At 39.3% G+C, this 16,649-nt stretch overlaps 1 protein-coding gene across 1 annotated transcript in view; it reads right to left on the bottom strand.

The window, feature by feature from the left end:
• The window catches only part of fstl5 (follistatin-like 5), a gene marked incomplete at its 5' end in the record, with an annotated part of 136,280 nt that overhangs the window by 68,270 nt on the left and 51,361 nt on the right, over positions 1-16,649 (bottom strand). The window contains 2 exons of the mRNA XM_084550544.1: positions 2,603-2,723; positions 9,231-9,427. Of these exons, the coding sequence (XP_084406670.1) occupies positions 2,603-2,723; positions 9,231-9,427 (318 nt within the window). The remainder of the gene's footprint in view (positions 1-2,602; positions 2,724-9,230; positions 9,428-16,649) is intronic.

Raw genomic sequence — 16,649 nt, 5'->3', positions numbered from 1 at the left:
GACAGACAGGTGCCGTTTTCATGAGGAGTCATTCTGCATTTACTGCTGTTCGTTTCAAAGCTGCACCATAATTCTGGACACACTGGATCAGCGGATTTACTTTATGATGCTGCTGAGTTTACGACAGCGCTTACGGTATTTGCATAGATTTTTATAGCTGCCACTCAGAGATTATGTCGGCGATGAACTGCAAAAACGCTAATTTCCGCAGTGTGCTTTTGCCTTGAGCACTGTGACCTCCGACTCTAAGGCAACATGTTAGATCTACACTATAAATTCCAGTGAAATATAACCAATGTATGACTGAACTGATTACAGATGCTTATTATATCAGCAGCTGTGCCCCAACCCACTCAGAGAAAAACAAAGTAGCTTTAATAGTGTGTTACATTACACAGCTGTTTTATACCTATATATGGGACTGTAATAAAATAAGACTAGTTATGCTCGGTAAATCTGATCGGCTAGTGTTTTTAGTCAGCCCAATAACATCATAAAAAGTTATGCTTTTCCAATTAGCATTTATTTCCTGGTGTGAATCTTCCACATAATGATGGATGATCACAAGCATCAGGGCAGTGCACAGCGCTCTGATGGAGATACAGGCAACTATGCTGCACTACATGCTCAGTTTGTTCTTGTAACTACCTGAAATAAATGAGTCTTCCTGAGTTGACACCTCAGTCAGCACCTTCACACAACATCCAGGTGATTTCTGAAAATCTGTGATAATGTTTTCCAAAAAAAAAACCTCTAAAAAAAACACAAACCTATCACCTCTCTGAACGTTGCTAATGCTTTCTGCTCCTTTGCACAATGACTGTTACCTTGAATACACTTTTATTGAATTTGGGTGAACTAAAATGTTCCACCCAGTCTAGAGGAGGTGGCCTTATGTCGGCCTTTCTTTCTCAGCTGCCCCAAAGGAACTCTGAAGGCTTGTCTTTGAAGAACTTTTAGCAGAGTGAAATAGATTTACTGATAAATAGTGAGCTACAGTGACCTCCAAGTATGTAAAACGCTCATCTAAATTCAGTATTGGGTGAAAAGAGGTGAAATGGCGCTGAGCACTTTAGTAGCATGCATGAAAATCCTTAGTTGATCTGAGGTGTTGACAAAGACACTACTTTAATTGTGCATTATTGTTTGATTGGCTCCACTACTATTAACCAGAACAGTACAGACAATTCCCAGTAAAGAGTTTTAATTAAAGGCCTTATTAATTATTAACTCATAGTAGTATACCATTGTTGCTGAATAAGAGCATTAAGTGGCACATAAGGATAAAGAATAAAAAAAGTAAATGAGAGGCAGGTTAAAAGAAACTCCATCACAGAGGGAGAGATTTATTCACATGAAATATCCCATTTTCTTGTGAGCAGTTTATCTGGAAGCTTGAGGGGGAAAAAAAAGGTCTGAACGCTGAAAAGGAAGTAGCTGGAGTTAGAGCAACTCAACTCTTCAAGGAAACACAGCTCTGTACAGATTGGCAGAGGTTCCTTTCTTTTCCTGGCTTGCCAGAAGGGGTTCTCTCCCACACATTCACGTGTGATGTGGAGAACAATAGGCAAGACAAGACTCTTTCACGTTCGCGCCATTTGCTTTCTGTCTGCTCTGAGAAATGCTTTAAATACGGGGGACTGATGAGATGAAGGCTGATTATGAATTCGCTCCCTCTGCTAAATGTGTCAAGCCAGCCAAATGTCAGAGGACATACTGTCAAAGGATATTGAGCTGACTGAAAATGTCAGACAAGGAGGAACCATGAACGAAAGAATGGGGAGGATACAAAAGGGGGAAATTGCCGCACATGTGTTTGTGTGAATCAGATATTGCAGAGCACCTGTCATCATTATGCTGCCTAACGATGGAGGATTTGGCTGAACTACTGCTTCACAGTATCTACAGCCCGCTTCCACCGGATTCATGTCCACTTTGAACACCTTGATTTATCTCTTCCAATGGAGCAAACATTTGAAGATAAACAATACACTGTTGGCAACAATCCCCCAGTGGTGAGATACCAAACCTCATCCAAAAGTAACCCCCACTGTAACTTTGTAGTGGCCAAGAAAACAGACTGACCGTTCAAATGTTAACAACAAGGTTAGCTGCTCCTCAGATTTCAAAGTAAAACACAATCAAAGCTTAATTAGACAATTAAAAGTCACAAATGCTAAACAGATGGCTTATATTTTGTGCTTTTAAAAGAAAAAAATGGAAATAAAAGAAGCATCCATATCCGTAAAACAGATTTCTTACAGATTCCTGATGTTTCTGTGGTCACTCTAGGTTGCAGAATAATTGCAGAACTATTGGATTGCTGTCCAAAGAAATTAAACTTAACTGGTGAAAAACTATGCAGATGCAATATTTCCTCACTAGACTGGTGTGAACAATCGACTTCAACACATGTAATAAAACCCATCTGGAGCTATTAGGAAGAACTGACTGAGACACTGTACATGTGAAATTGAATTCTGTCAAATCTGATCTAAGTTTTAAAGTGTAAGTGCGTGTACAAAAACATCCAAATGTTTAAAACCTGAAATGTGTTTTTATTATCACATTCAATGCTATGCTAATAAAGCTCTGTACTCACCGAAGGCTGTGTAAAACTCCTCTTTTGTCAGGTGCTCGTCATCATTGATATCATTGTACTTCAGCAGGTCGAACAGTGTGCACTCAGAGATGTCCTTGGTCAGACCTTCTTGCTTGATGACCTTCAATGAGAATAAATTCTTGTCACAAAAAGGTGGAGAGCACTTTTTGGATTGATTCGGTCATCTGCCAGAAAACGTTTTGAGGAAAAAAAAAAAGGTTTAAGGTTTTAAGATAATGACACTATTCTCTAATAGGGGGATATCGACTGAGACAGTCTTCACATATCTACCCATATTCACAATTTGTGTCTGGAGTTTCTGGTCGCTAATGGGTCATTAGAGATCCATTAACTTGAAAAAGAAGATACCACCCAGGTTCAGAACAACATCAACCTGAACGTGAATTTCAGGTTCCTAAAAACATAAACTACCCACCAGTCATTTAGGACTGAAGCTTTGTTTTGGATATACAGTGACGAAATGATGTAAACTACAGTGCCTGGCAAGTCTCATAAATATTTATATGGAATAAATCATGGACACACTCACCGATATATTTAACCTGCTTTCCACCCAAGAATATGATTTTGTTATAAATGACCTCCTAACAAGAGCATTAATTTGTGGTTAAGTTGTTATAGTATGGTTAATTTGGTTATGGTTAAGTGTTTCAGTTCAGAGAGCATGCTTGTCACTAAAATGTAATTGGGAAAACAGTTCATTATTTATTTTCATTGGACATTCATTCAACAGTTTATTTAGCAAATTCACAGAATCTTTTCATAGAGATTTTCATTGTTCTGCGGTACAACCAAACAACATGCTACCGTATCTGATATTATTTTAACTAACACGACTTAATACAGTGAACAGTCATAACATTATGATATGTTGTTTAGTGCCTCCAAAACAGTTGTGAGTCATGAGAGAATGGACATGGGCCTTCTGAGGGTGTCCTGTGGTGTCTGGCAAAAGAATGTTGTTCGTGGGGGCCTTTGGGTCCTATGGGTTGAGGGGAGGGGCCTCTGTGGATCATCCCACAGATACTTGATCAGTTTGGGATCTAGTGAATATGGAGGCCAGGTCAACACCTTGTGCTGTTCTTCATGTTTTTTTTAGTAGTTCCTAAGTCGTCTGTGAAGGTTCTCAGTCATCCAGGTCATGGTATATCCAAAAAAGGTTCAAAAAAGGCAACTGTCCAGTCCAGTTCGCTTTTTTGAACCTTTTTTGGATAGTTCCTGAGGCGTTTTTGTGTGTGTGTCTGTGTCAGGCTGCATCCTGCTGGGGATGGCTGCTGCCATCGAGGAGTGTCATTGCTATGGGGTGGGGGTGCCTGGTCTGGTCTAGGTGGGTGCTACATGTCTAAGTAACATCCACATGAATGCCGGGTCCAAAAGTTTCCCAGCAGAACAGTGGATTGTCACAAGATGGTCAATGTTATTTACTTCTCCTGTCAGTGGTTTTAATATTGTGGCTGATTGGTGTATGAGCTAACATCCATATAAAGGAAAAATAATACAGACCTACTGTCAATCACTAATTCTCCTTTAACTATTAGCTTTTTGCTCATCTAAAAGGTGAGAACAACAATTTCAGTGTCTGTGTCAGATACATCTGAAAGCTTTGTTAAAACATGTTGCTTCTTGTATAAAGCTTATAAAAATACAATATATTCCCTGTGGTGGAGGTGAGAAGATGAAGCAATAAACAGTAATAATTTACATGAAAGCACTGCATCTCAGCTAAATAAATGTACTTAGTTTACTTTTCAACTGGCTACTATGAAAGGTGGGGGTGTAATCTGTGTAATCTATGTAATGAGTCAACGTTGCAATGTCAAATTTAATGACATGTCTACAGTATTCATTTTCTGTTTATTGTAGCCAAACTAAGACACAACTGGGGGTGAAAAGGGACCAAACACTACAGTTTTTAACCATCATCCTGCTAAGACATGATACTATTCAACACCCTCTGCTTGGCCCTGGCAGTAAAACATCCATCATAGCAGATCAGCTGTCACGATGCTGATCACAAGGGACGGCTTTATACATCATGCATCGTTCATCGGATCAGTGCACTTCCCTTCCCAGACAACTTGCCTCAAATTTAGGTATCACCAGTAATGACAAATCCCGAGTGCTTCAAAAAACGCAAGTAACAAATAACAGTGGTGGGCATAATAACTTTCATAACCTCCTTTTTCTTCTTCTTCCTGTCACTTTATATTTTATAATTGATCTGGATCAAGACGAAAAGAAAACCAAGCTAAGAAATATATCTAAAATATTCTTGACTCTCTGGCCTTGAACACATGTCTGTGTGTCTGATTGCCGTGATTCCTAAGATTTTTCAACTCACATCCTTGTCGAACGCAGCAACCCACGACCCCAGACAAGTAAAATTCCTAAGGCACATCAGCTGCTGCATTTACATGGGCAGTAACATCCCACTAATTAAAAAAATAAAAGCCCAGTCTCAAACTTGAATCAGAACAGACTGGCCTGATCAGAAGAATTTTCAATCAAATTTAGAGGGGTGGCGTAGTTAAATATTACCTGATAGCAATGCAAATGCTTGATCCAATTGTTTCTCTCTGGTTGCAATAAATCCATTCTTTCTCTGCATGTTTGCTCCATGTGGGGTAAACACGAGGTGACGTGGTGAGTTTCCAGAAGGGTCAGAAACATGAAGGCAGCAAAACAACCAGCTGTTCAAACAAGTGTTTGAAAAGATGAACAAAACCGGAACCGATTTGGACACTGGCACTGAAAATGTGGTCGGTCTGTGTCTTCTACTTGTACATGCAGATCATACGTTCTGTTCTGGTTGATGTTTTGGGGCATATTAACACATATAGTGTTTCTTATTAGATCGTTTCATTTAGCGTCCATGTAAACGGTTCAGTTGAATCTGTCTCTGATCAGAAAGATTCAGTCAGACTGAAGAAATGTGGTCCATGTCAATGTAACCAGTGATGGGATAAGTCGTGTAATGATTATTGAGAATGCAGTGCTGGTCAGATTCAAATAGGACATTAATTTACAAAGCCACTGCTTTACATTAGGCTGGTTAGCCAGTGTCAGCTCCAGTCCTGTTGGTTGTTATGCTTGTTTGTTCTGTGTCTCTGTTTTAGGTGCTTCACCCTAACGACTGACTGAGAGCACCTTCATGAGGATGTGTGCTGAGTCTATATAGGAGGCTTCCCAATCTGCCCAGCTCTCTCTCTCTTTGACACCACACCCAGCCTGCCAGTCTTGTTTCTGATTTACTCCATTTGATTTTGGTTTCAGAATAAACCTTTTGATTCACTGCTCAGTGTTATGTTCCTCCTTGGTCGCAGCTTTCTGAACCGGCCATAACAGTCAGACAGAACATCTACACCAACCAGCCACAACATTAAAACCACTGACAGGAGAAGTAAACAACACTGACCATCTTGTACGATGTCCTGCTGGGAAACTTTTGGATCTGACATTCGTGTGGATGTTACTTAGACATGTAGCACCCACCTAGACCAGACCAGGCACCCCCACCCCATAGCAATGACACTCCTTGATGGCAGCAGCCATCCCCAGCAGGATGCAGCCTGACACAGACACACACCAAAATAGTTTAGGAACAACTAAAAAAACAGTTCCTGGAGCAAAATTACAGTACTCTTTCTATTTAAGACGTATTGCCGCCCAAAACTTAGTGTGACAGAGGGGCAGCTGTTTGCAAACTTATTTCATAATCAAAATGTTTTCCAAAACATCTCTAGATTTACATGACAGACTTTGACAATACTTCTGCAGAAAATTGAAGAAATATAATACAAATGTAAGTAGCTTGAACAAAAGTCTATGCTTTCAACAAGATCACTAGACTTCATATGGAAGTCAAGTTACATCTTTATCCATAAGGCTTTTTGTTGCATTTCCAGACAGAGCAGACTGGGCAGACAAAGGTAGAGCGAGGTCAAGAGGAGACAAGGTAAAGACTTTTCATATGTTTTCTTGTAAAATGTAAAATGTAAAATGATAGATACGAACAATGCATGAAGAAAAAAAAAAAGTTTTGATTTGCCATTTTAAAAGGGCACCCAAGACTAAAAGGCCAGGAACAATTGCTCCCTGTGCCTCTTCATGCGCACACTCTAGTGCGCCAAGCGAGCCGGAGAGGGGGATTTCCATCCTAGAATTTCAAATGAGATCAGAGAATGCTCCAATTATGAAGGGCGCTTTAGGGCATGAGCCATTATTTTGTACATTTAACTGCTGATGAGTGTGTGTTTTGCTTGTGCAGTGCTCTTTCTGAGGGCTTGGTCACACCAGAATTGAATTTGCATTTATCTTTTGTCTTCTTTCAGATTCATCTTTTGTGAATAAAGCAATATTCTGCAGCGCCAGCAGAGTGAATCAGAACCGTTATGTATTGTGTGCAATATTTAAAACTTACTTTGTTTAAAAAGAAACTAAAATGTTGAGCTATAAATTACTCTGAAACTACATTCTGATGGAACATTTAATACATCAACATAAAAACTCATTAAAGACTCAATCTATAATTACATTCTTGCGTCCTTATGTTGAGGCACTGTCGACTCCTGCCTTTGTTTATTAAGTGATTTATCAGATTGATGAAGCTTTTTTGCTCCGATATTTATCATGCAAACATTATGCAGTCATTCTGATGCAAGGTGGAGTTTCTTTCTGCATCTCTAGGCTGCATACATGATTACATATTTGTGAAGTTTCCAGTCATACATCACATCTGCAGCACAGCAGACCGGTTGTTTCAAGTGCAGTATACCACACTAACAATAAAAAGTTAGTAAGTAACTCAGTAAGCTGTGTGCACCCTGAGGTCAATGCCATGGATGTGAATATGCATGCATGCAAAACAAAAAAGACTAAAAAATGAATTCAGTTTAAATCCCCGTAAGGGCCACCTGCAATGCACTGATATTTTAATTTCTGACTATTCCAGAAATGCTGTCTTCTCTTCTTGTCTTTGAGAATGAGGCTTGTGTAGCTGGCTGCACATGAAAATCTGCCAAAATTATTTCCCATACATAAAAAGGACAAAGAGGGAAGGAAGGCTAAAAGCAGCCCTTGAGGAATCCATAAAAAGCGCCTCTCCTTCTGGATGTTAATTATTGCTAGCTTGCGTCATTCAAACATCTAAAAAGAGGAGGAAGAGGAAGAGTGTTACAGTTCTCACTGGAACAGAATAAATGACACCACCAACAGGTATGAAAATCTGTCCAAAATAATATTCAGCAGGCTGAAAGGGCATATTCAAATTCAGACCCTGGGCACACTCACAATATTATTCAATAAAACACAGTACAACATGGTTTGTTGACTATGCATTTCAATCACTAAGCATCACTTTCTCTCATGCTGGCATTTGGCATCATTTAATGTAATAACATGTAAAAATATGTAAATAATATGAAAATATGGCAAAACATCGCAATTTTAAGGTGGTATTTAGATGCTTTCAACTGAAAATACAAACATCAATCTAATGGATGAGTTTTCCCTTCTTCTAATGGGGAAAAAGGCACTAATTAAAGTAACCTCTACCGATGTGATGTCCTAGTGGATCAAAAGAAATTGACCTAAGACGTGCAACTCCTATAATGGTGCTGAAAATCACAGTGGATTGCTTACCCCTTCAGTTATTTTCCTATATTGTGTAGTTTATTCTATATTAAATCAGTTCTAAGGTACCGAAGACTTTCATTGTCATGCACAGAGTATCCTTGCTTCCTCATGGCAGCCTCAAAAAGCTCCTTTTACAACATCCCTCTTGGTAGTGCCGGTCAAAGGCTGCAGCCTCCCATGAGCACATGGCTCCTTTGACCCGCATTGCTTTTCAAAAGATTTACCTAGATCTATGCACCCCAGCTACCACAGGGAAGGGTAAGAGGAGTAAATGGACATGAATATGGCAGACGTCAAAGCGACTAGTTTGAACACCTGAGCACACAGATTGTTTGTTCATTTGTCGGCTCTTTATAGTTAAATTATGGCAGTTTTGACAGCTGTAAGAGATACTGTGCAGTGGATGGAAAGGGAAAGTGGTTACAAAATGGTACAGAATGGTAAAACTCGTATGATCAGTGTTACTTCAGTATTGCATCACTAACTGACTTAAGTATGCATAATTATTAGATTTTAATAAGTACGAATGACAAAGAAAGCCATATCATGGAATATTTAACCTCATACACCAATCAGGCATAACATTATAACCACTATCCTAATATTGTGTAGGTCTCCCTTGTGCCTCCAAAACAGTTGTGACTCATCAGAGAATGGACATGGGCCTTCTGAGGGTGTCCTGTGGTGTCTGGCAACAGAATGTTGTTAGTGGGGGCCTTTGGGCCCTATGGGTTGAGGGGAGGGGCCTCTGTGGATCATCCCACAGATACTTGATCAGTTTGGGATCTGCTAGGAATGGCTGCTGACATCAAGGAGTGTCATTGCTATGTCTAAGTAGCATCCACATGAATGCCAGGTCTAAAAGTTTCCCAGCAGAACACTGAATTGTCACAAGATGGTCAATGTTATTTACTTCTCCTGTCAGCTGTTTTAATGTTGCGGCTGACTGATGTATTTTATTCGTCAGTCTTACCTGTGAGAGCTCGCTGGCATCTATTTGGCCATTATTATCTGCATCAAAACGTTTGAACATCATGTCAACCAGCTGCTTCTTGGCAGGCATGTTGTCCTTGTGAGCCCCATGGATAGAAGAGCCCATGTGACGTTTGTCATGCAAATCCAGGATCTTGGTTTTCAGGCGACGGTAGTCACTCAACCGACAGTTGTCATCTGGGAAATCAAGAAAAAGTGGAATGAAATTATTAATTTCTAAATATATTTTTTTAAACATTAACAGGAAAACAGAAACTTTCAAAATATGTGGTAAAAATAAAGTACATGACTATACACTGAGCTTATTATTTGTAACAGGTTTTTAAATCTGAGCCAATTAATACCTGTTCAAACTAGAATCCCCCATGAAGATTCACATTATTAAGAAGTAATGCTGCTGTTTATATTCAGAAAAAGACAAATCTAAGCATGTCTACATCTGTCTGCATCACAATAACAAATGCTAAGGATTATTTTCCCGAGGGGAGCGCAAACAGTGACAGACAAGCAGCATTTCACCGTCTCAAACTAAGAAAGCAGCAGCCTCGTCAACACAAAGAAAATGACGAACAAATCCATCACACAGGTGTCAAGAGTTAACCCTGACAGAAACAGAAAACATGATGGCGCTGTATTTACAATCCACCATCAAAGGCTCTAGATCAAAGAAGTCAACTACATGAAAGGTTCAGCAGAGTAGAGTCGAGCCAAAGAAAAAAAATAATGACTAGAACTAGAGGGTGACACGTGTCAGATCAACCTCTCATTGCTGGATCTGGAAGTGTTTCTCCACTAATAACAGTTATATTAGCTGATGTCAACGAGCCCACAAGGAAAACTTTGTTGTTTGCTGGGCTGCTTCTCAACTCTCAGGGGAGGATGGTGACATCTCTGACACATTGTACGGCATGATCACCAACTCGGGGAAAAATGTGGAATAATAGCTGCTACGTGGAGTCTTGTGCAAGACAAATGAACTTTGTTGGTGATGATCAGGCGAGAATGATTTAGTGAGCGCGGTAATGAGGCCTCCGCTCAGTAGAACTGGGTGCTGACTGAGAGCTGATGACTAGTTAAGCGGAATCAGAGCAACCCCAGGAACCAATGACGTGTCATTATCAGATGCGTAGGATCTCATTTTTGTCTTATAAATTTCATCCAGCATTCCTTCAGCGAAACAACTTGAGCAATCAGTGAGCATTTAAATGAGGTGCTTGATGTAATCCCAACGCTAACCATCATTTGGGCATGAGAGGCTGAAAGTAGTACTCCTAACACTCTGCCAGGGAAATCAATGGGCTTTCACAGACGCTATCAAGTCATTTTCATTTTCATCTAAGTTCTGTGTGACCTTGTAATATCCCCCAAGGTGCAGGAACTTTATTCCTAGCATTTACGTAATATTCAGTGTTGTAAGTGAGACAGACGTGAGATACAACTGCAATGAGTCTCTATTTGGTTTGGGAAAAAAAAAAATACGGGAGTCAATTTAATTTTCATTTCATGCACAAAACCTTAGTGTAAACAATAGACTTAACTGTGAATTAAACTGATTAGTTAGTGAGCTTTAAGGTGTTGTGTTTTCTTGAGGGAGAACTGAAACTGTTCCAGCTGTTTTCAGTTCTGACAACAATACCCTAAATTCACGAAAACAAAGAGGCGTTCTGACGCCAGTGATCTGCCTTCACAAATATAACATCTGTCACATTGTTGGTGGATTGAAAAGTGAAGGCTCCTGATTAGTATGTGTGCATTCCTTTTCCATACAGAGTAGAAGATGTCAAGTGTTGAGTATGAAAATGATGCAAATCATATGGTATGACCTCTGAAGTCACCGGCTCTCAACCCAGATGGTAACTATGGGAGACTGTGGATCAGTATATTAGAAACCATGCTCTCACAAACACAATTATCAAATGAGGGATTATGTTTTGGAGGAATGGTGGTCTTCAGTAGAGTTCAGAGAGTGTAAAATCAATCATACGTTGCACTGAATATTTTCATGGATGTCTAAGACTTTACTGAGATGCATCATTTTGTTTTCTGTCACCCAACTCTGCATGTTGTGTTGTCAAAGCATATAATAGTTTATGGACTACAGAATTGTTGTCCAAAATGGAAATCTCCTCTTGCAGTTTTCTAATTACTACAGAACAAAATACCTGAAATTAGCCAGGTGTAGAGAAATAAACATGAGCGAAAGGCTCTGGAAGAATGCTTCAGTTTGTTTTAGCAGGTACACCTGTCAGTGAGACACAGATGGAGATGCTGACAGATGTTTGTGCTGCATGCTCCGTCTGAAGCTTTCTGCATCTAGCAGGACGTGAACAACAATGGTGGTGGATGGTAAGGTCTTTTCTACCAGCCACAGCAGGTAACAGACCAATCGCAGGATCTACTGAACTGCAAATTTTGCTTTGGATGTCAGACCTGTGAGTGTGGCTGGTGAAATCTTTGGTATCGAAACAGCAAGTTCAATAATTTCCCTGAAACTGGATCAGCTGTTAGGGCGCAGACTGCAGCATGCTGCATGATGGAGCAGGGTCTGTTTTGACAAGCGTCAGTGCCAGAGAGGCTGCCTTGGCCACAAATGGCAAAATGAATAAAAGATAAATGGCTGCTGGCATTCCCTGGGGATATGAAGGTCAGCTACGTCAAAGGAGCGTGCCCTGGAACACACATGCATGCACACACGTGTATACAAACACAGTTGTGCAAACACAAACTGCCATGCACACAGATGCAAGCACACACTCTCAAGTATCCTGACAGTGCATGTCTACACAGGGGAGTGGAAGCATTAATTAGGAAATGGCCATTATATTCTGTCAAATTAACTAAACCAACATGCCTTAGTCATAATGGTACTTCAGGGAATAAGACACAACTCAGTAGAAATCTGTCCAATCCATTTAGTCAATTCCAGCTCCAGTGAGTATCACAATACAAAATCACTAAGTCTGGTAAAATCCCAAACTTCTTCAAGTGTCTATCCAAACAGTTTGAAAGCTGAGTGGGACGCATCTGGATGCAAATGGAATGGTGGGGTAATTACTCAACTAGCAAAAACAAACTCAGCCATTTTATCTGTGACGCTATTTTAAAAAGCTGAGACTGCCCCGTAAACGCTGCCGATTCAAATCATCAATCACCAGTCGACAAACTCCCAGTTCCAAATTTGTGTCATCAGCTGAATCATCTGCTCTTTCTTAACAAAACACACCCAATCTTTGACTGAGCGTCATTTCATATACCAGTAAAGACATTTAAACTTTAGTCTAACACACTAAACTTAGTTTATGAGCACTAACAGCACCATGTTGTTGGTTCCTGTTTTGTTTGCATCACACATGTATGCATGCATGACAGTATGAATAAAACAAAGCCAGTGTTTCAGCAACATGACATACACTTTCCCTGCCAGTTTCCAACTATTCCAGCTGACAGTGGTAAGAGACAAGAATCCTAATGAGAAAAAGCAGCTAGGGAGAAAATATAGAATTAAATAATGCAGTATTATATAAAATGGCTCATGTATTAAATAACTGTCTTTCAAAGGATACACACAAAGTGTTTTAGGAAAAAACATTACATATTAACAATAAGGGTGGGGGTGCTATAGTGGTGTCATGTACTGAGAGAAAGAAAATGCAGATGCATGTAACTGGGTAGTTCTACAACCAATCGCAGCCATTTTGTTGAAAGCAAATTCCATTCCACGGCATTGACATGACACGTCTCAACAAAAACTGTCACAGATTTTACACATTGTAAGGTGTTTGCACATATAGATCTATACAACAAAACAACAGATTTCCATTTAAGTCCCAATCTTAAATAAGATGCAACCTGTAGCAGATCAATAATACAGGTGCATTTCCGGTTTGAATCAGCACTAAGTATTGAAGTTAAATCAGATTCAACATTAATGAAAAAAAACAAAAAACAATAGCAATCGATAGAATTGTTTAACAATGAATAGAGCTGACCTGCAGCTCAAAACAACATGGCTGTTACTACTTAGTCTGAGTGTTACGGCTTCTCTTTCAAACTTTCAGAAGCCGCTACTGAGCAGATCAATACCACGCAGTCAAAAGACAGTCGCAGATCCAGCATCACTTCAGCATGGATGCCGTTTATTAATAACAACAACAAAAAAAAGACACGTCAGCGAATTATAGGCTTAGCGTTACAAAAAAAGGAAATGAAAAACATTTCTGCGATCTGCCCTTTGTAGTCAAAAAACTGTCCCGCTTCCCACTCTCACCAGTGTCTGCATTACTCTTCCCAGGTGTCCTAAATTGCTTCTCAATCTCTGCAAGCAGCAGGTCTGACCCAAAAAAGGAGGGGCAACCAACAATAAACAAAATTATTCATTCATTCATTCATCTTCTGTACCCGCTTATTCCTGTTAAGGGTTAAACTAAATTAGCAGTCCATAATACATATGCTAAAATACCAACAAAATTAAGTTCTAATAAACAAATTCATTTAAACATGTGTTTTCAAAATTTAGTTATAAATAAATGTATAGATCAACCAAGATTAATTTTGGCCTCAACACTGAGAATTAATTATATTGCATAGCCAGAGCCAACAAACGCCTCTGTTTTATTAGAATGCTGTGGAAAATACATTTGGATCATATTATTCACCTCTAATTAGCTTAGGTTTTGTTCGGCAGGACACCTTCGAACCGTAGTGCGAGTTCAGTGTGGGAGGCTCAGCTATCAACATGTGATATTTTCCTCTTTAAAGAAAGCACGAGATATAACAGCTGCTGCTCATTTCAAGCGTATTTGTGTTTTGGTTGTGAGATGATACAGCACATTGAGCATAGATATATGCTGGAATAGTGTGATTTTAGCAAGAATGAACAACGAAGCCCCCACTTGTAAGTGTTTTGTGTACTTGTCAGTTTTGACACCTTACAACACAACAAAAAGTTTGACCTTCGTACAAGCCGCTCTAAAAAGAGACCTTCTAAAGGCAGTTCCAATCTCAAGAAGGAAGGCTGGAATATTAATTCATGCTTGACTGCGGCTTTCTCCATGGTGAGAAAGAAAAGCTTAATTCAAATAGACACAGTTTCTCAATTCGTTCTGAATTAGTACAGCTTAATTACCAAGTATGACCCAATCATTCCTTTTCCCCCCATGTGCAATCTTATAATTGTCTCTTTCAGAGTCATCTGAACTCTACATTAATAACACATCCAATCAACAACACAGCGCAACGTCCCATTACAAGCCGAGTAAACATCGTTCAAGGAGTGTTGTAATAGTACATCAACTTTAAGACTCCCACTGGTATGCTTGAGTATAATGCTGCTTTTGTCAATATTATGAGAGAAACAAATGACGTTTCCCATGGACAGAAGGTTCTGTAGAAAGCAGCTGAATATTTTCATCTACTCACTTTTAAACTCATATATCAATATTCCTTTCACTATATAGTAAGACTAAAAAATCTAATAGTATCTTTTCCATTGCTATTAGATGGTAGTGGCTTTGAGTCAGAGTCTAGAGGCATTTCCATGCAGGCCACAGTTAATATTTGATAAAAATGCGTCCATGAATGATTTAGACTTCCCATGGTTTGCTTTGCTGTCTGGCTTTGACTGCTCTATAGCCTTGCTTGTAACAAAGGTTATGGTTATGTGGGCTCCATGTGGGAAAAAATGCTGGTTAGGAAAACCCATTGCCTCTTACTAACTGCCTTGAACTGTTCATAGAATGTGGGGTTCAAGTTCCCACCTGGATGAAAATGTACATGTGAGAGGGCTTAAAGTTGCTGTATTAGTTGAGTCAAAATGATTTATTTTATTAGATCAATTTGCCTAATAGTACAACACAGTTGCAGGAGGTTGTCTTCCTGTGAGTGTAGAGCTTTGTTATTGAAAACAATGCCAAGACTTTTATAGATACAGCTATTGTCAAAGTCTCACTTTTAATGGTATGTTGTTAAATTACTGCAACACTTTAGCTTGGAAGAATCTCCTCTGTTTTCAGCCTTTTGTAGATGCATACAATGGTAATATACCAGCTCCGGTGTTAGAGCTGTTTAGAGGCTTGTTGTTACTTAACAGTGTTTGAAGGATGCTTTAGAATTAATTTCTTTGGCAGGCAAACCGATTTTAAATAGCAGGCTGAAACAAAAGAGGAAGAGAGAGCAGGGCAAAGTGGGGCTGATGCGCCGTTAAATAGTGAAATTAATATGTGGTGGTCAATGTTCACAGAGGTGGGTTGCCACAAATAAATAAATGTTGAGGAAATAACTCCATTTTATTATATGTCTGCACATGCTCCTTGATACATTTTTTAGTTACATCTATATTTAGTAGCGAATGCGAGTAAAACACTCAGGTGAGGCCTGTACTCCTGATTTGTTTTAGCCGCAGAATGATTATTAAATACTTTGAGGGAACGTGCAGCTGTTAATTACATGTATATAAAAAAACTCAAAATTTGTGTCATGCCTAAATAAAAGCAGGTGTGTGATTGCAACAAAGATGCCAGTACAGCAGACCGTACTGTTCTATAATTTAGCGGGCTATTCGTGCATTCGTGTCATTCTGCTTCAAAATGCATAAAATACGCTGCCTTTACATAATCAAAGGCCTGTAGCCACTGGAAAAAAGGCTAACGGAGACTGAAAGTGGAGCTCGATACTGCACAGGTATATTACAGCTGGAGCCAGGGTTCAGTGGCAGGGAACAGATACAGAACACCTTTTTATACGAATGAATACAAAGACGACAGCATCACAGTCAAATCCTGAAAATCAAAGATCCTCTGCTAGTTCAGAATTCAGCAGCTACATTGCTATTTCATCGTTTCAGTTTCATTTGACAGTGTCAGCAGAACGAAGCACTGCTGAGTATTAAATGAATCACCTCAGTAGCACAGCATGATATGAAAAAGAAAAAGAAAAAAAAAAACAGGTTAAAAAAGGTTTGACTGCCAGTCAGCTTTTAATCACAGTCGCACAAAATCCATTTGTAATAAATAACTAAAAGGATGTTATCTAAACTGTCTGCACATAACTGCATGACCACAGTGTGTAAAAACAAGAAAAGTTAATTATCTCTCAGCTACAGAAATACAGCTGTCTTGTCATGAGCTATAGGAAACAAAGTAAATTTTGTTGAAGTGCCTTTGAATAATCACACAATATATAGAGTTTACAGTGTGATTTTCTGTCATGCTCTAAACAGTGGGACAGAGTATTTTTATGTAAAATTCTAAAATATCACTTGAACGCATTTAATGTGATTCACAGAGATATAAACTCGTAGAGATGCATGTCATTTGCTTATATTAAACACCAATATTTGTTCTTCGCCGTCAGTAGCGGACTAATTAATATGCCATCACAAGACAAAGTACACCAGTCCTGG

Source organism: Chelon labrosus, assembly GCF_963514085.1.
Source record: "Chelon labrosus genome assembly, chromosome: 8".
NCBI lineage: Eukaryota > Metazoa > Chordata > Actinopteri > Mugiliformes > Mugilidae > Chelon > Chelon labrosus.
This window is presented reverse-complemented; position numbering and strand designations above follow the sequence as displayed.